Here is a 21615-nt window from a genome sequence, read left to right as displayed (position 1 = left end):
TGGATACATGTCTCTCTGTGTCTACAGGGGGACATCCTGGATACATGTCTCTCTCTCTCTCTGTGTCTACAGGGGGACATCCTGGATACATGTCTCTCTCTCTCTGTGTCTACAGGGGGACATCCTGGATACATGTCTCTCTCTCTCTGTGTCTACAGGGGGACATCCTGGATACATGTCTCTCTCTCTCTGTGTCTACAGGGGAACATCCTGAATACATGTCTCTCTCTCTGTGTCTACAGGGGGACATCCTGGATACATGTCTCTCTCTCTCTGTGTCTACAGGGGAACATCCTGGATACATGTCTCTCTCTCTCCCTGTGTCTACAGGGGAACATCCTGAATACATGTCTCTCTCTCTCTGTGTCTACAGGGGGACATCCTGGATACATGTCTCTCTCTCTCTCTGTGTCTACAGGGGAACATCCTGGATACATGTCTCTCTCTCTCTGTGTCTACAGGGGAACATCCTGGATACATGTCTCTCTCTCTGTGTCTACAGGGGAACATCCTGGATACATGTCTCTCTCTCTCTGTGTCTACAGGGGAACATCCTGGATACATGTCTCTCTCTCTCTCTGTGTCTACAGGGGGACATCCTGGATACATGTCTCTCTCTCTCTCTGTGTCTACAGGGGGACATCCTGGATACATGTCTCTCTCTCTGTGTCTACAGGGGGACATCCTGGATACATGTCTCTCTCTCTGTGTCTACAGGGGGACATCCTGGATACATGTCTCTCTCTCTGTGTCTACAGGGGGACATCCTGGATACATGTCTCTCTCTCTGTGTCTACAGGGGAACATCCTGGATACATGTCTCTCTCTCTGTGTCTACAGGGGGACATCCTGGATACATGTCTCTCTCTCTCTGTGTCTACAGGGGGACATCCTGAATACATGTCTCACTCTCTCTGTGTGTACAGGGGAACATCCTGGATACATGTCTCTCTGTGTCTACAGGGGGACATCCTGGATACATGTCTCTCTCTCTCTGTGTCTACAGGGGAACATCCTGGATACATGTCTCTCTCTCTCTGTGTCTACAGGGGAACATCCTGGATACATGTCTCTCTCTCTCTGTGTCTACAGGGGGACATCCTGGATACATGTCTCTCTCTCTCTCTGTGTCTACAGGGGAACATCCTGGATACATGTCTCTCTCTCTCTGTGTCTACAGGGGGACATCCTGGATACATGTCTCTCTCTCTGTGTCTACAGGGGGACATCCTGGATACATGTCTCTCTCTCTCTCTGTGTCTACAGGGGAACATCCTGGATACATGTCTCTCTCTCTCTGTGTCTACAGGGGGACATCCTGGATACATGTCTCTCTCTCTCTCTGTGTCTACAGGGGAACATCCTGGATACATGTCTCTCTCTCTCTGTGTCTACAGGGGAACATCCTGAATACATCTCTCTCTCTCTCTCTGTGTCTACAGGGGGACATCCTGAATACATGTCTCTCTCTCTCTCTGTGTCTACAGGGGGACATCCTGAATACATGTCTCTCTCTCTCTCTGTGTCTACAGGGGAACATCCTGAATACATCTCTCTCTCTCTCTCTCTCTCTGTGTCTACAGGGGGACATCCTGGATACATGTCTCTCTCTCTCTCTGTGTCTACAGGGGAACATCCTGAATACATCTCTCTCTCTCTGTGTCTACAGGGGAACATCCTGGACATCCTGAATAGATTAGCATATTTGAAATGTATTGACCTTTACAAACCTTTAGAAAGCACCATACATCTTTACACATGGAAAATCACGTTTTGTGCCTGGTGTAGTGTGTGTGTGTAATTTGGTCCCTTCACCTCCCTCGTCTCACCTAATTTGCTCACATTGTATATAGACTTATTTTTCTACTGTATTATTGACTGTATGTTTGTTTTATCCCATGTATAACTCTGTGTTGTTGTATGTGTCGAACTGCTTTGCTTTATCTTGGCCAGGTCGTAATTGTAAATGAGAACTTGTTCTCAACTGGCCTACCTGGTTAAATAAAGGTGAAATAAAATAAATAAATAAAAGGTTTAGGGTGTGTGTGTAATTGTGGTTAAGGTGTGTGTGTGTGTGTGTGTGTAATTGTGGTTAAGGTGTGTGTGTGTGTGTGTGTGTAATTGTGGTTAAGGTGTGTGTGTGTGTGTGTGTAATTGTGGTTAAGGTGTGTGTGTGTGTGTAATTGTGGTTAAGGTGTGTGTGTGTGTGTAATTGTGGTTAAGGTGTGTGTGTGTAATTGTGGTTAAGGTGTGTGTGTGTGTGTGTAATGTGTGTGTTTTGTGTTCATGCCAGGTCTGGTATCCAGTGAGAAAGCCAGTCTGTCCTACCTGCTCTCAGCTTCTAGAGGAGGTAATGTGGCGGTGGTGGCTGTAGGGGGCGCTCCAGAGGCTCTAGACGCCCGGCCAGGAGCTCTCACCCTTCAGATTCTACACCGCAAGGGATTCATCAAACTGGCGCTAAAACACGGGTAGGTTGAAACACGGGTAGGTGGGAAACACGGGTAGGTGGGAAAAACACGTGTAGGTGGGAAACACGGGTAGGTGGGAAACACGGGTAGGTGGGAAACACACGGGTAGGTGGGAAACACGGGTAGGTGGGAAACACGGGTAGGTGGGAAACACGGGTAGGTGGGAAACACGGGTAGGTGGGAAACACGGGTAGGTGGGAAACACGGGTAGGTGGGAAACACGGGTAGGGGGGAACACGGGTAGGGGGGAACACGGGTAGGGGGGAACACGGGTAGGGGGGAACACGGGTAGGAGGGAACACGGGTAGGAGGGAACACGGGTAGGAGGGAAACACAGGAAGTTTTAAAACACTTAATATGTAGGTTTAAAACACGGGCAATGTGAAACATCTGAAACATGGGTAGGTATGGAATGTTAATATCCAGCTGGTCCCAGTGTCATGTTAATATTAGCTGGTCCCGGTGTAATGTTAATATTAGCTGGTCCCAGTGTCATGTTAATATTAGCTGGTCCCGGTGTAATGTTAATATTAGCTGGTCCCGGTGTCATGTTAATATCCAGCTGGTCCCGGTGTCATGTTAATATCCAGCTGGTCCCGGTGTCATGTTAATATCCAGCTGGTCCCGGTGTCATGTTAATATCCAGCTGGTCCCGGTGTCATGTTAATATTAGCTGGTCCCGGTGTCATGTTAATATTAGCTGGTCCCGGTGTAATGTTAATATTAGCTGGTCCCGGTGTCATGTTAATATCCAGCTGGTCCCGGTGTCATGTTAATATCCAGCTGGTCCCGGTGTCATGTTAATATCCAGCTGGTCCCGGTGTCATGTTAATATTAGCTGGTCCCGGTGTCATGTTAATATTAGCTGGTCCCGGTGTCATGTTAATATTAGCTGGTCCCGGTGTCATGTTAATATTAGCTGGTCCCGGTGTCATGTTAATATCCAGCTGGTCCCGGTGTCATGTTAATATTAGCTGGTCCCGGTGTCATGTTAATATTAGCTGGTCCCGGTGTCATGTTAATATTAGCTGGTCCCGGTGTCATGTTAATATTAGCTGGTCCCGGTGTAATGTTAATATTAGCTGGTCCCGGTGTCATGTTAATATTCAGCTGGTCCCGGTGTCATGTTAATATCCAGCTGGTCCCGGTGTCATGTTAATATCCAGCTGGTCCCGGTGTCATGTTAATATCCAGCTGGTCCCGGTGTCATGTTAATATTAGCTGGTCCCGGTGTCATGTTAATATTAGCTGGTCCCGGTGTCATGTTAATATTAGCTGGTCCCGGTGTCATGTTAATATTAGCTGGTCCCGGTGTCATGTTAATATTAGCTGGTCCCGGTGTCATGTTAATATTAGCTGGTCCCGGTGTCATGTTAATATCCAGCTGGTCCCGGTGTCATGTTAATATCCAGCTGGTCCCGGTGTCATGTTAATATCCAGCTGGTCCCGGTGTCATGTTAATATCCAGCTGGTCCCGGTGTCATGTTAATATCCAGCTGGTCCCGGTGTCATGTTAATATTAGCTGGTCCCGGTGTCATGTTAATATTAGCTGGTCCCGGTGTCATGTTAATATCCAGCTGGTCCCGGTGTCATGTTAATATCCAGCTGGTCCCGGTGTCATGTTAATATCCAGCTGGTCCCGGTGTCATGTTAATATCCAGCTGGTCCCGGTGTCATGTTAATATTAGCTGGTCCCGGTGTCATGTTAATATCCAGCTGGTCCCGGTGTCATGTTAATATTAGCTGGTCCCGGTGTCATGTTAATATCCAGCTGGTCCCGGTGTCATGTTAATATCCAGCTGGTCCCGGTGTCATGTTAATATCCAGCTGGTCCCGGTGTCATGTTAATATTAGCTGGTCCCGGTGTCATGTTAATATTAGCTGGTCCCGGTGTCATGTTAATATCAGCTGGTCCCGGTGTCATGTTAATATCAGCTGGTCCCGGTGTCATGTTAATATCAGCTGGTCCCGGTGTCATGTTAATATCAGCTGGTCCCGGTGTCATGTTAATATCCAGCTGGTCCCGGTGTCATGTTAATATTAGCTGGTCCCGGTGTCATGTTAATATCCAGCTGGTCCCGGTGTCATGTTAATATCCAGCTGGTCCCGGTGTCATGTTAATATCCAGCTGGTCCCGGTGTCATGTTAATATCCAGCTGGTCCCGGTGTCATGTTAATATCCAGCTGGTCCCGGTGTCATGTTAATATCCAGCTGGTCCCGGTGTCATGTTAATATCCAGCTGGTCCCGGTGTCATGTTAATATCCAGCTGGTCCCGGTGTCATGTTAATATTAGCTGGTCCCGGTGTCATGTTAATATTAGCTGGTCCCGGTGTCATGTTAATATTAGCTGGTCCCGGTGTCATGTTAATATCCAGCTGGTCCCGGTGTCATGTTAATATCCAGCTGGTCCCGGTGTCATGTTAATATCCAGCTGGTCCCGGTGTCATGTTAATATCCAGCTGGTCCCGGTGTCATGTTAATATCCAGCTGGTCCCGGTGTCATGTTAATATCCAGCTGGTCCCGGTGTCATGTTAATATCCAGCTGGTCCCGGTGTCATGTTAATATCCAGCTGGTCCCGGTGTCATGTTAATATCCAGCTGGTCCCGGTGTCATGTTAATATCCAGCTGGTCCCGGTGTCATGTTAATATCCAGCTGGTCCCGGTGTCATGTTAATATCCAGCTGGTCCCGGTGTCATGTTAATATCCAGCTGGTCCCGGTGTCATGTTAATATCCAGCTGGTCCCGGTGTCATGTTAATATCCAGCTGGTCCCGGTGTCATGTTAATATCCAGCTGGTCCCGGTGTCATGTTAATATCCAGCTGGTCCCGGTGTCATGTTAATATCCAGCTGGTCCCGGTGTCATGTTAATATCCAGCTGGTCCCGGTGTCATGTTAATATCCAGCTGGTCCCGGTGTCATGTTAATATCCAGCTGGTCCCGGTGTCATGTTAATATCCAGCTGGTCCCGGTGTCATGTTAATATCCAGCTGGTCCCGGTGTCATGTTAATATCCAGCTGGTCCCGGTGTCATGTTAATATCCAGCTGGTCCCGGTGTCATGTTAATATCCAGCTGGTCCCGGTGTCATGTTAATATCCAGCTGGTCCCGGTGTCATGTTAATATCCAGCTGGTCCCGGTGTCATGTTAATATCCAGCTGGTCCCGGTGTCATGTTAATATTCAGCTGGTCCCGGTGTCATGTTAATATCTAGCTGGTCCCGGTGTCATGTTAATATCCAGCTGGTCCCGGTGTCATGTTAATATCCAGCTGGTCCCGGTGTCATGTTAATATCCAGCTGGTCCCGGTGTCATGTTAATATCCAGCTGGTCCCGGTGTCATGTTAATATCCAGCTGGTCCCGGTGTCATGTTAATATCCAGCTGGTCCCGGTGTCATGTTAATATCCAGCTGGTCCCGGTGTCATGTTAATATCCAGCTGGTCCCGGTGTCATGTTAATATCCAGCTGGTCCCGGTGTCATGTTAATATCCAGCTGGTCCCGGTGTCATGTTAATATCCAGCTGGTCCCGGTGTCATGTTAATATCCAGCTGGTCCCGGTGTCATGTTAATATTAGCTGGTCCCGGTGTCATGTTAATATCCAGCTGGTCCCGGTGTCATGTTAATATTAGCTGGTCCCGGTGTCATGTTAATATTAGCTGGTCCCGGTGTAATGTTAATATCCAGCTGGTCCCGGTGTCTACGTGGAAATGGTTAGAAAAGCAACACATTTTACGTTCTGGAATGGCCTGGTCAAAGTCCAGACCTAATCCCAGTTGAGATGTTGTGGCAGGACTTGAAATGAGCAGTTCATGTGTGAGAACTCAAATGTCGCTGAGTTAAAGCATTTCTGCATGCAAGAGTTGCCCAAAATTCCTCCACAGTGATGGCAATTTATGTTATTCTTAAATAATATAAACTCCAAAGCAAATCAGGGGGAGAAAAATAGGTTTATTCAGAGAGGACAAATCAAGATGTTAAGCTGGGAGGTAGATGTTCTGATGTTCAGTCTCCCCTGTCCTCAGATTTTCTCCCCTGAACAAAGGAACAGGATGACATTTATAACCCCCCCACCCTAGCCTGGGGTTGACCAATCAGAAGTCCTTGCAGTACAACTTGGCCAATGGCCAAATAATGGCCCAGTTAGTACCTGTGTTCTCCTTTGGGGAGAATGAGCTCTTCGACCAGATGACCAACCCTGCTGGTTAGTGTAATGTCCAGTATATATAATGTCTCGTAGGGCCCAGCTAGTACCTGTGTTCTCCTTTGGGGAGAATGAGCTCTTCGACCAGATGACCAACCCTGCCGGCTCGCCTCTCCGCTGGCTCCAGGACCACTTGCAAAGGCTCATGGGAGTGGCGCTGCCAATGTTCACCGGACGAGGAGTGTTCCAATACAGCTTTGGTCTACTGCCCTACAGAGAGCCCATACACACAGTTGGTACGACACACACACACCTCTCTCTCATCCCTCACCTCTCACATGTCTCTCATCTCTCTCTCCAGTGGGTAGGCCTATTCCAGTGGTCCAGACCCCCTCTCATCCCTCACCTCTCACATCTCTCTCATCCCTCACCTCTCACCTCTCTCTCACCTCTCTCTCATCCCTCGCTCACCTCTCACATCTCTCTCTCATCCCTCGCTCACCTCTCACATCTCTCTCTCTCATCCCTCGCTCACCTCTCACATCTCTCTCTCTCATCCCTCGCTCACCTCTCACATCTCTCTCTCTCACCTCTCATCCCTCGCTCACCTCTCACATCTCTCTCTCTCTCTCTCTCTCTGATCTCGCTCTCATCTCTCTCTCTCCAGTGGGTAGGCCTATTCCAGTAGTCCAGACCCCCTCTCATCTCTCTCTCTCTCTCTCCAGTGGGTAGGCCTATTCCAGTAGTCCAGACCCCCCCTCTCATCTCTCTCTCTCTCTCTCTCCAGTGGGTAGGCCTATTCCAGTAGTCCAGACCCCCCCTCTCATCCCTCTCTCTCTCTCTCTCTCTCCAGTGGGTAGGCCTATTCCAGTAGTCCAGACCCCCTCTCATGTCTCTCTCTCTCTCTCCAGTGGGTAGACCTATTCCAGTGGTCCAGACCCCCCCTCTCACCTCTCTCTCTCTCTCTCTCTCCAGTGGGTAGGCCTATTCCAGTAGTCCAGACCCCCCCTCTCATCTCTCTATCTCTCTCTCCAGTGGGTAGGCCTATTCCAGTAGTCCAGACCCCCCCTCTCATCTCTCTCTCTCTCTCTCTCCAGTGGGTAGGCCTATTCCAGTAGTCCAGACCCCCCCTCTCATCCCTCTCTCTCTCTTTCTAGTGGGTAGGCCTATTCCAGTAGTCCAGACCCCCTCTCATCCCTCTCTCTCTCTCTCTAGTGGGTAGGCCTATTCCAGTAGTCCAGACCCCCTCTCATCCCTCTCTCTCTCCAGTGGGTAGGCCTATTCCAGTGATCCAGACCCCCTCTCATCCCTCTCTCTCTCTCTCTCTCTCTCTCTCTCTCTCTCTCTCTCTCTCTCCAGTGGGTAGACCTATTCCAGTAGTCCAGACCCCCTCTCATCCCTCTCTCTCTCTCTCTAGTGGGTAGGCCTATTCCAGTAGTCCAGACCCCCTCTCATCCCTCTCTCTCTCCAGTGGGTAGGCCTATTCCAGTGGTCCAGACCCCCTCTCATCTCTCTCTCTCTCTCTCTCCAGTGGGTAGGCCTATTCCAGTAGTCCAGACCCCCTCTCATCCCTCTCTCTCTCTCTCCAGTGGGTAGGCCTATTCCAGTGGTCCAGACCCTCTCATCCCTCTCTCTCTCTCTCTCTCCAGTGGGTAGGCCTATTCCAGTAGTCCAGACCCCCTCTCATCCCTCTCTCTCTCTCTCCAGTGGGTAGGCCTATTCCAGTGGTCCAGACCCCCTCTCCCACTAAGGATGATATAGACGGTCTCCATTCTCTCTACCTGGAGGGCCTCACTACGGTGTTTGAAGACAACAAGGACAGCTACGGCATTGCACCAGACAAACACCTCCACTTCATCTAGATATGTGCATCTACAGATGTCCACAGCTGTAATCAGCAGGAAAAGAAGCAGACAGATCCAAAGATGCTGCAACACCTTCTAGGTCAGAGTTCTAGCTGAAGGTTAGGGTTCTGTAGAGTTATGTTGGGTTCTGTGGAGTTATGTTGGGTTCTAGAGGGTCCTGTCTGGTTCTGTGGGGGTCCTGTCTGGTTCTGTGGAGGTCCTGTAGGGTTCTAGAGGGTTATGTAGGGTTCTAGGTGGGTTATGTAGGATCCTGTAACGTTACGTGGGTCCTGTAGGGTAGGGTTTTGTGGGGTTCTATAGAGTGATGTAGTGTTCTGTGAGGTTCTAGAGGGTTCTGTAAGATTCTGTAGGATTATGTAGGGTTCTAGAGGGTTGTGTAGGGTCCTGTAGGGTCATGAAGGATTCTGTAGGGTTAGTTAATAGCAAGATGGCGGAGCAGTAAGACGTGTTTGTTTTTGTCCCATGTAAATATTATTATTATTATTATTATATTTTTTGTTGTTGTATACATTTAATTATATTTCAATCCGTTTTTTTTCCATTTTCTAATTAAATAAACTTCCTGCAAACCGCCTCACCCAACGTGGTTCGGATCTGCTATGTTTTATTCCGTATAACTGGAACCTCCATCAGGAGTCAGCTAATTAGCTACTAGCTTTTTAGTCATTGTTAGCCACTGCTAGCAGTCTACCTTTAGCTCGGACACCAGCTGTCTTAGCTGTTTACCCGTTGTTGTCTTAGCTGTTTACCTGTTGTTGTCTTAGCTGTTTACCTGTTGTTGTCTTAGCTGTTTACCTGTTGTTGTCTTAGCTGTTTACCTGTTGTTGTCTTAGCTGTTTACCCGTTGTTGTCTTAGCTGTTTACCTGTTGTTGTCTTAGCTGTTTACCCGTTGTTGTCTTAGCTGTTTACCCGTTGTTGTCTTAGCTGTTTACCTGTTGTTGTCTTAGCTGTTTACCTGTTGTTGTCTTAGCTGTTTACCTGTTGTTGTCTTAGCTGTTTACCTGTTGTTGTCTTAGCTGTTTACCCGTTGTTGTCTTAGCTGTTTACCTGTTGTTGTCTTAGCTGTTTACCCGTTGTTGTCTTAGCTGTTTACCTGTTGTTGTTGTCCTAGCTGTTTACCCGTTGTTGTCTTAGCTGTTTACCTGTTGTTGTTGTCTTAGCTGTTTACCCGTTGTTGTTGTCTTAGCTGTTTACCCGTTGTTGTTGTCTTAGCTATTTACCTGTTGTTGTCTTAGCTGTTTACCTATTGTTGTCTTAGCTGTTTACCTGTTGTTGTCTTAGCTGTTTACCTGTTGTTGTCTTAGCTGTTTACCTGTTGTTGTCTTAGCTGTTTACCCGTTGTTGTCTTAGCTGTTTACCTGTTGTTGTCTTAGCTGTTTACCTGTTGTTGTCTTAGCTGTTTACCTGTTGTTGTCTTAGCTGTTTACCTGTTGTTGTCTTAGCTGTTTACCTGTTGTTGTCTTAGCTGTTTACCCGTTGTTGTCTTAGCTGTTTACCTGTTGTTGTCTTAGCTGTTTACCTGTTGTTGTCTTAGCTGTTTACCCGTTGTTGTCTTAGCTGTTTACCCGTTGTTGTCTTAGCTGTTTACCCGTTGTTGTCTTAGCTGTTTACCTGTTGTTGTCTTAGCTGTTTACCTGTTGTTGTCTTAGCTGTTTACCTGTTGTTGTCTTAGCTGTTTACCTGTTGTTGTCTTAGCTGTTTACCTGTTGTTGTCTTAGCTGTTTACCCGTTGTTGTCTTAGCTGTTTACCTGTTGTTGTCTTAGCTGTTTACCCGTTGTTGTCTTAGCTGTTTACCTGTTGTTGTTGTCCTAGCTGTTTACCCGTTGTTGTCTTAGCTGTTTACCCGTTGTTGTTGTCTTAGCTGTTTACCCGTTGTTGTTGTCTTAGCTGTTTACCCGTTGTTGTCTTAGCTGTTTACCTGTTGTTGTCTTAGCTGTTTACCTGTTGTTGTCTTAGCTGTTTACCTGTTGTTGTCTTAGCTGTTTACCTGTTGTTGTCTTAGCTGTTTACCTGTTGTTGTCTTAGCTGTTTACCTGTTGTTGTCTTAGCTGTTTACCCGCTGTTGTCCTAGCTGTTTACCCGCTGTTGTCTTAGCTGTTTACCTGTTGTTGTCTTAGCTGTTTACCTGTTGTTGTCTTAGCTGTTTACCTGTTGTTGTCTTAGCTGTTTACCTGTTGTTGTCTTAGCTGTTTACCTGTTGTTGTCTTAGCTGTTTACCTGTTGTTGTCTTAGCTGTTTACCTGTTGTTGTCTTAGCTGTTTACCTGTTGTTGTCTTAGCTGTTTACCTGTTGTTGTCTTAGCTGTTTACCCGTTGTTGTTGTCTTAGCTGTTTACCTGTTGTTGTTGTCTTAGCTGTTTACCTGTTGTCTTAGCTGTTTACCCGTTGTTGTCTTAGCTGTTTACCTGTTGTTGTCTTAGCTGTTTACCTGTTGTTGTCTTAGCTGTTTACCTGTTGTTGTCTTAGCTGTTTACCTGTTGTTGTCTTAGCTGTTTACCCGTTGTTGTCTTAGCTGTTTACCCGTTGTTGTCTTAGCTGTTTACCCGTTGTTGTCTTAGCTGTTTACCCGTTGTTGTCTTAGCTGTTTACCCGTTGTTGTCTTAGCTGTTTACCCGTTGTTGTCTTAGCTGTTTACCCGTTGTTGTCTTAGCTGTTTACCCGTTGTTGTCTTAGCTGTTTACCTGTTGTTGTCTTAGCTGTTTACCTGTTGTTGTCTTAGCTGTTTACCTGTTGTTGTGTTAGCTGTTTACCTGTTGTTGTCTTAGCTGTTTACCTGTTGTTGTCTTAGCTGTTTACCCGCTGTTGTCTTAGCTGTTTACCTGTTGTTGTTGTCTTAGCTGTTTACCCAAAAAGTTCTGGGACACTGTAAAGTCCATGGAGAATAAGAGCACCTCCTCCCAGCTGCCCACTGCTCTGAGGCTAGGAAACACTGTCACCACCGACAAATCCACTATAATCGAGAATTTCAATAAGCATTTCTCTACGGCTGGCCACGCTTTCCATCTGGCTACCCCAACCTCGGCCAACAGATCTGCACCCCTCGCAGCAACTGGCCCAAGCCCCCCCCGCTTCTCCTTCACCCAAATCCAGACAGCTGATGTCCTGAAAGAGCTGCAGAATCTGGATCTCTACAAATCAGCTGGGCTAGACTTTCTGGACCCTCTTCCTAACATTATCCGCCGCCATTGTCGCAATCCCTATTACTAGTCTGTTCAACCTTTCTTTTGTATCGTCTGATATTCCTAAAGATTGGAAAGCGGCCGCAGTCATCCCCCTCTGCAAAGGGGGAGACACTCTAGACCCAAACTGTTACAGACAGTCCATCCTGCCCTGCCTTTTCTAAAGTCTTCGAAAGCCAAGTGAACAAACAGATCACCGACCATCTCGAATCCCACCGTACCTTCTCCGCTGTGCAATCCGGTTTCCGAGCTTGTCATGGGTGCACCTCAACCACGCTCAAGGTACTAAACGATATCATAACCGCCATCGATAAAAAGACAATACTGTGTAGCCGTCTTCATTGACCTGGCCAAGGCTCTCAACTCTGTCAATCACCGTATTCTTATCGGCAGACTCAACCGCCTTGGTTTTTCTAATGACTGCCTTGCCTGGTTCACCAACTACTTCTCAGACAGAGTTCAGTGTGTCAAATCGGAGCGCCTGTTGTCCGGACCCCTGGCAGTCTCTATGGGGGTGCCACAGGGTTCAATTCTTGGGCCGACTCTCTTCTCTGTATACATCAATGATGTCGCTCTTGCTGCTGGTGAGTCTCTGATCCACCTCTACGCAGACAACACCATTCTGTATACATCTGGCCCTTCTTTGGACACTGTGTTGACAAACCTCCAAACGAGTTTCAATGCCATACAACTCTCCTTCCGTGGCCTCCAACAGCTTTTACATGCTTGTAAAAATAAATGCATGCTCTTCAACCGATCGCTGCCTGCAACTGCCCGCCCGACTTGCAGCACTACTCTGGATGGTTCTGACTTAGAATATGTGGAGAACTACAAATACCTAGGCGTCTGGTTAGACTGTAAACTCTCCTTCCAGACTCACATTAAGCATCTCCAATCCAAAATGAAATCTAGAATCGGCTTCCTATTTTGCTATAAAGCCTCCTTCACTCATGCTGCCAAACATATCCTCGTAAAACTGACTATCCTACCGATCCTCGACTTCGGCGATGTCATTTACAAAATAGCCCCCAACACTCTACTCAGCAAACTGGATGCAGATTCATCTTCTGCACATCTGTCACTCCAGTGTTTAATTGCTAAATTGTAATTACTTCGCCACTATGGCCTATTTATTGCCTTACCTCCTTCATTTGCACACACTGTATACAGATTTTCTATTGTGTTATTGACTGTACGTTTGTTTGTGTAACTCTGTTGTTGTTTGTGTCGAACTGCTTTGCTTTATCTTGGCCAGGTAGCAGTTGTAAGTGAGAACTTGTTCTCAACTGTTAAATAAAGGAGAGAAAAATAAAATAAAAATTGAGTTATGTAGGGTTCTAGAGGGTCCTGTAATGTTCTTTTGGGTTTTTGTCAAGTTCTGTGGGGTCCTGTATGGTTCTGCAGGGTTCTGTCAAGTCTTGTAGAGTTCTGTAAGGTCCTGTAGAATTATTTAAGATTCTGTTCTGTAAGATTTTGTATGGTTCTATATAGTTCTGTAGGTTTCTGTAAGGTTCTGTAGGGTTCTGTAGGGTTCTAAGTATGTAAATTAGCTGTAGTCTGGTAATAGCAACAGTCTACTCAAAGCAGTTTAGGTCTAAAGAGATTAGAAAAAGTAAATAGAGGAAGTAACAGCGCAGGTAGAGGGAAACAAACTACTATAGAACTATACACAAAATAAACTCAACAAAAATAGAAACGTCCTCTCAATTGCGTTTATTTTCAGCAAACTTAACATGTGTAGATATTTGTATGAACATAACAAGATTCAACAACTGAGACATAAACTGAACAAGTTTCACAGACATGTGACTAACAGAAATGGAATAATGTGTCCCTGAACAAAGGCGGGGTCAAAATCAAAAGTAACAGTCAGTATCTGGTGTGGCCACCAGCTGCATTAAGTACTGCAGTGCATCTCCTCCTCGTGGACTGCACCAGATTTGCCAGTTCTTTCTGTGAGATGTTACCCCACTCTTCCACCAAGGCACCTGCAAGTTCCCAGACATTTCTGGGGGGAATGGCCCTAGCCCTCACCCTCCAATCCAACAGGTCCCAGACGTGCTCAATGGGATTGAGATCCGGGCTCTTCGCTGGCCATGGCAGAACACTGACATTCCTGTCTTCCAGGAAATCACGCACAGAACGAGCAGTATGGCTGGTAAAATGCAAATGAATTACTTAAAAATCATACAATGTGATTTTTCTGGATTTTTGTTTTAGATTCCGTCTCTCACAGTTGAAGTGTACCTATGATAAAAATTACAGACCTCTACATGCTTTGTAAGTAGGAAAACCTGCAAAATCGGCAGTGTATCAAATACTTCTTCTCCCCACTGTATATGACCCCCCGTGTGAGGAATCTAAGATAGAATTGGACTTTGCTGTTGAATTCTATAATTTAATTGTACAAACAGACTGCTTTTAATGTGTGTTTTTACATTTGAACTACGAAGAGTGCCTCCGGTTGTGTGTCGATAGCAATAAATTGTCAATTTCAGATTTAGTCCGTTAGGCCAAACGGTACGGTATTTCTGTCGGTCAATATTAACTTCTAGAGCAAGGGCGTAGAGCCAGTAAGGTTATAAATTAGAAGATGGATCTGTTCGGTGACCGAGCCAAGGTATTCTGTCCGCCTACCGCACTAAGACAGTGTGGGCAGACCACAGACTATTTATGTACCGTGTCCCTCCGGTCAACATAATGCTAGCAAAGTATGCCGACTGGGTTAATGTGTGACGTCACTAGTAAACCCCCCCATGTTGAAGGGGACCCTATTTTGTGCTTGGAAGTGAGATTTCTGAACAAAGTAGGATAAGTATAGGATAGCACAAGATGCTAAGCTAACAAAGAGAAACAGTATTTTATTTTTCCTGTGTCACGTTGAAATTACTCCGCCTTGCGAGACGGAAGTCCCGCCCTTTGTACTTCTGTTTGATTTCAGCTTTCTACGGTGAAGAGTCGCATCTCTTGGAAAAAGAAGTATGTGACACCCAAACGTGGATCACGTTAAGATATCCAGTCAATCGCAATTGACTGGATATCGATGTCTCATTCAATTTAACGAACAAGTGAAATTGCCAGATTTCCCCTTCAAGTGGATCTTTGAAATAATATCCAAATTAAATGGGTTTCTACAATGAGACAATTTAGACTTTTTCCACATGAACCTAGTTGAAGCAACGCTCTCAGGTTTAATTCCCAGAATTATACAGGTTTGATTTATCATTAAAATAGATCAATGAGTAAAGCACATTAAAAGTAAACCCCAGTACTGACTGAAGTCCCCCCTCCAGCGGGAATCCCATGTGGCTTTGGCCTTCGGGAGAAGTGAACCTAGTGGTGAATGTACCCTAACATTTAAACTACTGGTTACTTTTGTGATAATCCAGACATAACCAAGATATCATCGTCTCATTCAATTTAATAAATTAAATTGTCAAATATACCTTTCTAGGTTCTTCCAATTAAAACTTTGCCATAGTAACTGAGATGAACCAACGCTCTCAGATTAATTTAAAGTTTAATTCCCAGAAAGCCTATCCAGATAGGATTAATCATTATCATTGATTGATTAATTCAATTTGCTTTTGCAAATTCATTCACGTCCAACTCCCACAGTACTGGTACAGTACTGATGGCTCATTAACGTCTATAAATACTGCCCCTGCAGCCATAAGAAGTTAATCACGTAATAATAATTACAGAGATTTTTTTTTATAAATAAGTCTTCAGTTTTAATGATGCCAAAAGACACGACACTCAATAACATCTGCGAAACACGTGTTTGTGACCGATAAAATGTTATTTTATTTGGTAATACTTTCATTTCATTACGCCGATTGATGATTCCTCGGGATATGAAGTTCAATTTTAGGAGACTCCAGACTGGAGGCTTGATCCTGTGATCAAGGTTATTTATGTTGCTGTTCCTTATCTGTGATTGGCTATCCATAGTGTCACGCCCTGACCATAGATTGCTTTGTATGTTTCTATGTTTTGTTTGGTCAGGGTGTGATGTGGATGGGCATTCTATGTTGTATGTCTAGGTTGTCTATTTCTGTATTTGGCCTGGTGTGGTTCCCAATCAGAGGCAGCGGTCTATCGTTGTCTCTGATTGGCAGCTATATTTAGGTAGCCTGTTTTCCGTTGTGGGTTGTGGGTGATTGTTTTCTGTTTAGTGTCTGTTCACCTGGCAGAACTGTTTCATTTTCGTTTTTTCCTCGTTGTTGTTTTGTGTAGTGTTCAGTTTTAATTAAATATGACGAACACTAACCACGCTGCATTTTGGTCCTCTTCTCCTTCCACCAACGAGAATCGTTACACAGAGACAACCATTCCATTCAGGATATATTGTTCTTATCTGTTATTGGCTGTCCAGAGACAACCATTCCATTCAGGATATATTGTTCTAATCTGTGATTGGCTGTCCAGAGACAACCATTCCATTCAGGATATATTGTTCTAATCTGTGATTGGCTGTCCAGAGACAACCCTTCCATTCAGGATATATTGTTCTAATCTGTGATTGGCTGTCCAGAGACAACCATTCCATTCAGGATATATTGTTCTAATCTGTGATTGGCTGTCCAGAGACAACCATTCCATTCAGGATATATTGTTCTAATCTGTGATTGGCTGTCCAGAGACAACCATCCCATTCAGGATATATTGTTCTTATCTGTGATTGGCTGTCCAGAGACAACCATTCCATTCAGGATATGACATAATGGGTAGATGCCAGTCAAATAATCAGAGAAAATAAAGTAGGCTAAATTCTCTCTTCACCTCATCACATCCACTGTCAGGGATGTGGCCTCAGCTGCAAGAGGCACCAGCTCAGACCCCTTTTCACCACCTTTCCCTGGTCAATAGACCAGCTTGCTTCCATGGAGTTGATTTGTCTAGGGAATGCAATAAAATGAGAGAATTACATTCTGAATTGGATTGACAAGCAATAAGAGCCTCTGATATCATGAATAACACACAGCTACGGGCTATTACCATGAATAACACAGCTACGGGCTATTATCATGAATAACACACAGCTACGGGCTATTATCATGAATAACACACAGCTACGGGCTATTATCATGAATAACACCCAGCTACGGGCTATTATCATGAATAACACACAGCTACGGGCTATTATCATGAATAACACACAGCTACGGGCTATTATCATGAATAACACACGGCTACGGGCTATTATCATGAATAACACACGGCTACGGGCTATTATCATGAATAACACACAGCTACGGGCTATTATCATGAATAACACCCGGCTACAGGCTATTATCATGAATAACACACAGCTACGGGCTATTATCATGAATAACACATAGCTACGGGCTATTATCATGAATAACACCCGGCTATACGGGCTATTATCATGAATAACACCCAGCTACGGGCTATTATCATGAATAACACCCGGCTATACGGGCTATTATCATGAATAACACCCGGCTATACGGGCTATTATCATGAATAACACCCAGCTACGGGCTATTATCATGAATAACACCCGGCTATACGGGCTATTATCATGAATAACACCCAGCTACGGGCTATTATCATGAATAACACCCGGCTATACGGGCTATTACCATGAATAACACCCGGCTACGGGCTATTATCATGAATAACACCCAGCTACGGGCTATTATCATGAATAACACCCAGCTACGGGCTATTATCATGAATAACACCCAGCTACGGGCTATTATCATGAATAACACACGGCTATACGGGCTATTATCATGAATAACACCCGGCTATACGGGCTATTATCATGAATAACACCCAGCTACGGGCTATTATCATGAATAACACCCGGCTATACGGGCTATTATCATGAATAACACCCAGCTACGGGCTATTATCATGAATAACACCCGGCTATACGGGCTATTATCATGAATAACACACGGCTATACGGGCTATTATCATGAATAACACACAGCTACGGGCTATTACCATGAATAACACCCAGCTACGGGCTATTATCATGAATAACACACAGCTACGGGCTATTATCATGAACAACACCCGGCTATACGGGCTATTATCATGAATAACACACAGCTACGGGATATTATTATCATGAATAACACCCAGCTACGGGCTATTATCACGAATAACACACAGCTACGGGCTATTACCACGAATAACACACAGCTACGGGCTATTACCATGAATAACACACAGCTACGGGCTATTATCATGAATAACACACAGCTACGGGCTATTATCATGAATAACACACAGCTACGGGCTATTATCATGAATAACACCCAGCTACGGGCTATTATCATGAATAACACACAGCTACGGGCTATTACCATGAATAACACACAGCTACGGGCTATTATCATGAATAACACACAGCTACGGGCTATTATCATGAATAACACACAGCTACGGGCTATTATCATGAATAACACCCAGCTACGGGCTATTACCATGAATAACACCCGGCTATACGGGCTATTACCATGAATAACACACAGCTACGGGCTATTACCATGAATAACACACAGCTACGGGCTATTATTATCATGAATAACACCCAGCTACGGGCTATTATCATGAATAACACACAGCTACGGGCTATTATCATGAATAACACACAGCTACGGGCTATTATCATGAATAACACACAGCTACGGGCTATTATCATGAATAACACACAGCTACGGGCTATTATCATGAATAACACCCAGCTACGGGCTATTATCATGAATAACACCCGGCTATACGGGCTATTATCATGAATAACACCCGGCTATACGGGCTATTATCATGAATAACACACAGCTACGGGATATTATTATCATGAATAACACCCAGCTACGGGCTATTATCATGAATAACACACAGCTACGGGCTATTATCATGAATAACACACAGCTACGGGCTATTATCATGAATAACACCCGGCTATACGGGCTATTATCATGAATAACACCCAGCTACGGGCTATTATCATGAATAACACCCAGCTATACGGGCTATTATCATGAATAACACACAGCTACGGGCTATTATCATGAATAACAGCCGGCTATACGGGCTATTATCATGAATAACACCCAGCTACGGGCTATTATCATGAATAACACCCAGCTACGGGTTATTATCATGAATAACACACAGCTACGGGCTATTACCATGAATAACACCCGGCTACGGGCTATTATCATGAATAACACCCAGCTACGGGCTATTATCATGAATAACACCCAGCTACGGGCTATTATCATGAATAACACACGGCTATACGGGCTATTATCATGAATAACACCCGGCTATACGGGCTATTATCATGAATAACACCCAGCTACGGGCTATTATCATGAATAACACCCGGCTATACGGGCTATTATCATGAATAACACCCAGCTACGGGCTATTATCATGAATAACACCCGGCTATACGGGCTATTATCATGAATAACACACGGCTATACGGGCTATTATCATGAATAACACACAGCTACGGGCTATTACCATGAATAACACCCAGCTACGGGCTATTATCATGAATAACACACAGCTACGGGCTATTATCATGAACAACACCCGGCTATACGGGCTATTATCATGAATAACACACAGCTACGGGATATTATTATCATGAATAACACCCAGCTACGGGCTATTATCACGAATAACACACAGCTACGGGCTATTACCACGAATAACACACAGCTACGGGCTATTACCATGAATAACACACAGCTACGGGCTATTATCATGAATAACACACAGCTACGGGCTATTATCATGAATAACACACAGCTACGGGCTATTATCATGAATAACACCCAGCTACGGGCTATTATCATGAATAACACACAGCTACGGGCTATTACCATGAATAACACACAGCTACGGGCTATTATCATGAATAACACACAGCTACGGGCTATTATCATGAATAACACACAGCTACGGGCTATTATCATGAATAACACCCAGCTACGGGCTATTACCATGAATAACACCCGGCTATACGGGCTATTACCATGAATAACACACAGCTACGGGCTATTACCATGAATAACACACAGCTACGGGCTATTATTATCATGAATAACACCCAGCTACGGGCTATTATCACGAATAACACACAGCTACGGGCTATTACCACGAATAACACACAGCTACGGGCTATTACCATGAATAACACACAGCTACGGGCTATTATCATGAATAACACACAGCTACGGGCTATTATCATGAATAACACACAGCTACGGGCTATTATCATGAATAACACCCAGCTACGGGCTATTATCATGAATAACACACAGCTACGGGCTATTACCATGAATAACACACAGCTACGGGCTATTATCATGAATAACACACAGCTACGGGCTATTATCATGAATAACACACAGCTACGGGCTATTATCATGAATAACACCCAGCTACGGGCTATTACCATGAATAACACCCGGCTATACGGGCTATTACCATGAATAACACACAGCTACGGGCTATTACCATGAATAACACACAGCTACGGGCTATTATTATCATGAATAACACCCAGCTACGGGCTATTATCATGAATAACACACAGCTACGGGCTATTATCATGAATAACACACAGCTACGGGCTATTATCATGAATAACACACAGCTACGGGCTATTATCATGAATAACACACAGCTACGGGCTATTATCATGAATAACACCCAGCTACGGGCTATTATCATGAATAACACCCGGCTATACGGGCTATTATCATGAATAACACCCGGCTATACGGGCTATTATCATGAATAACACACAGCTACGGGATATTATTATCATGAATAACACCCAGCTACGGGCTATTATCATGAATAACACACAGCTACGGGCTATTATCATGAATAACACACAGCTACGGGCTATTATCATGAATAACACCCGGCTATACGGGCTATTATCATGAATAACACCCAGCTACGGGCTATTATCATGAATAACACCCAGCTATACGGGCTATTATCATGAATAACACACAGCTACGGGCTATTATCATGAATAACAGCCGGCTATACGGGCTATTATCATGAATAACACCCAGCTACGGGCTATTATCATGAATAACACCCAGCTACGGGTTATTATCATGAATAACACACAGCTACGGGCTATTATCATGAATAACACCCAGCTACGGGCTATTATCATGAATAACACCCAGCTACGGGCTATTATCATGAATAACACCCGGCTATACGGGCTATTATCATGAATAACACCCAGCTACGGGCTATTATCATGAATAACACCCAGCTATACGGGCTATTATCATGAATAACACACAGCTACGGGCTATTATCATGAATAACACCCAGCTACGGGCTATTATCATGAATAACACCCAGCTACGGGCTATTATCATGAATAACACCCGGCTATACGGGCTATTATCATGAATAACACCCAGCTACGGGCTATTATCATGAATAACACCCAGCTATACGGGCTATTATCATGAATAACACCCAGCTACGGGTTATTATCATGAATAACACCCGGCTATCTGGGCTACGTTGGGGGCGGCAGGTAGCCTAGTGGTTAGAGCGTTGGGGCAGTAACTGAAAGGTTGCTGGATCAAATCCCTGAGCTGACAAGGTCAAAATCTGTCATTCTGCCCCTGAACAAGGCACTGTTCCGTGGTAGGCCGTCATTGTAAATAAGAATATTGTTCTTAACTGACTTGCCAAGTTAAATAAAGGTTAAATAAAATAAAAAAAATCATTGCTCCTCCTGTCTCTACACCAAGTTCCCCACGTGTACACGCCTCTTCGATGGCCTCAGGCCCCATCCCACTTCGAAAAAACGCCATCCGCTGGAGGGAGACAGTAGTACTTTGATCTGGCCAGCAGGGGTCACCAGGGCCCCATAAACACGGGGCGGAACTTCCGGGTTAATGCAAGTTGTCAACA

At 45.0% G+C, this 21615-nt stretch overlaps 1 protein-coding gene across 2 annotated transcripts in view; it reads left to right on the top strand.

The window, feature by feature from the left end:
- LOC139561051 (2-acylglycerol O-acyltransferase 2-A-like) overlaps positions 1-9063 on the top strand; it is a 29318-nt gene extending 20255 nt beyond the window's left edge. Inside the window, exons 4-6 of one of the 2 annotated variants that reach the window (XM_071377851.1) lie at positions 2294-2468; positions 6713-6912; positions 8324-9063. In XM_071377851.1, the coding sequence (XP_071233952.1) occupies positions 2294-2468; positions 6713-6912; positions 8324-8478 (530 nt within the window). In that variant the 3' untranslated portion in view covers positions 8479-9063. The other variant, XM_071377850.1, reaches the window with a different exon arrangement.
- Positions 9064-21615: the final 12552 nt, after the last annotated feature.

This window comes from Salvelinus alpinus, chromosome 31 (genome assembly GCF_045679555.1).
Source record: "Salvelinus alpinus chromosome 31, SLU_Salpinus.1, whole genome shotgun sequence".
NCBI classification, from domain to species: domain Eukaryota; kingdom Metazoa; phylum Chordata; class Actinopteri; order Salmoniformes; family Salmonidae; genus Salvelinus; species Salvelinus alpinus.
This window is presented reverse-complemented; position numbering and strand designations above follow the sequence as displayed.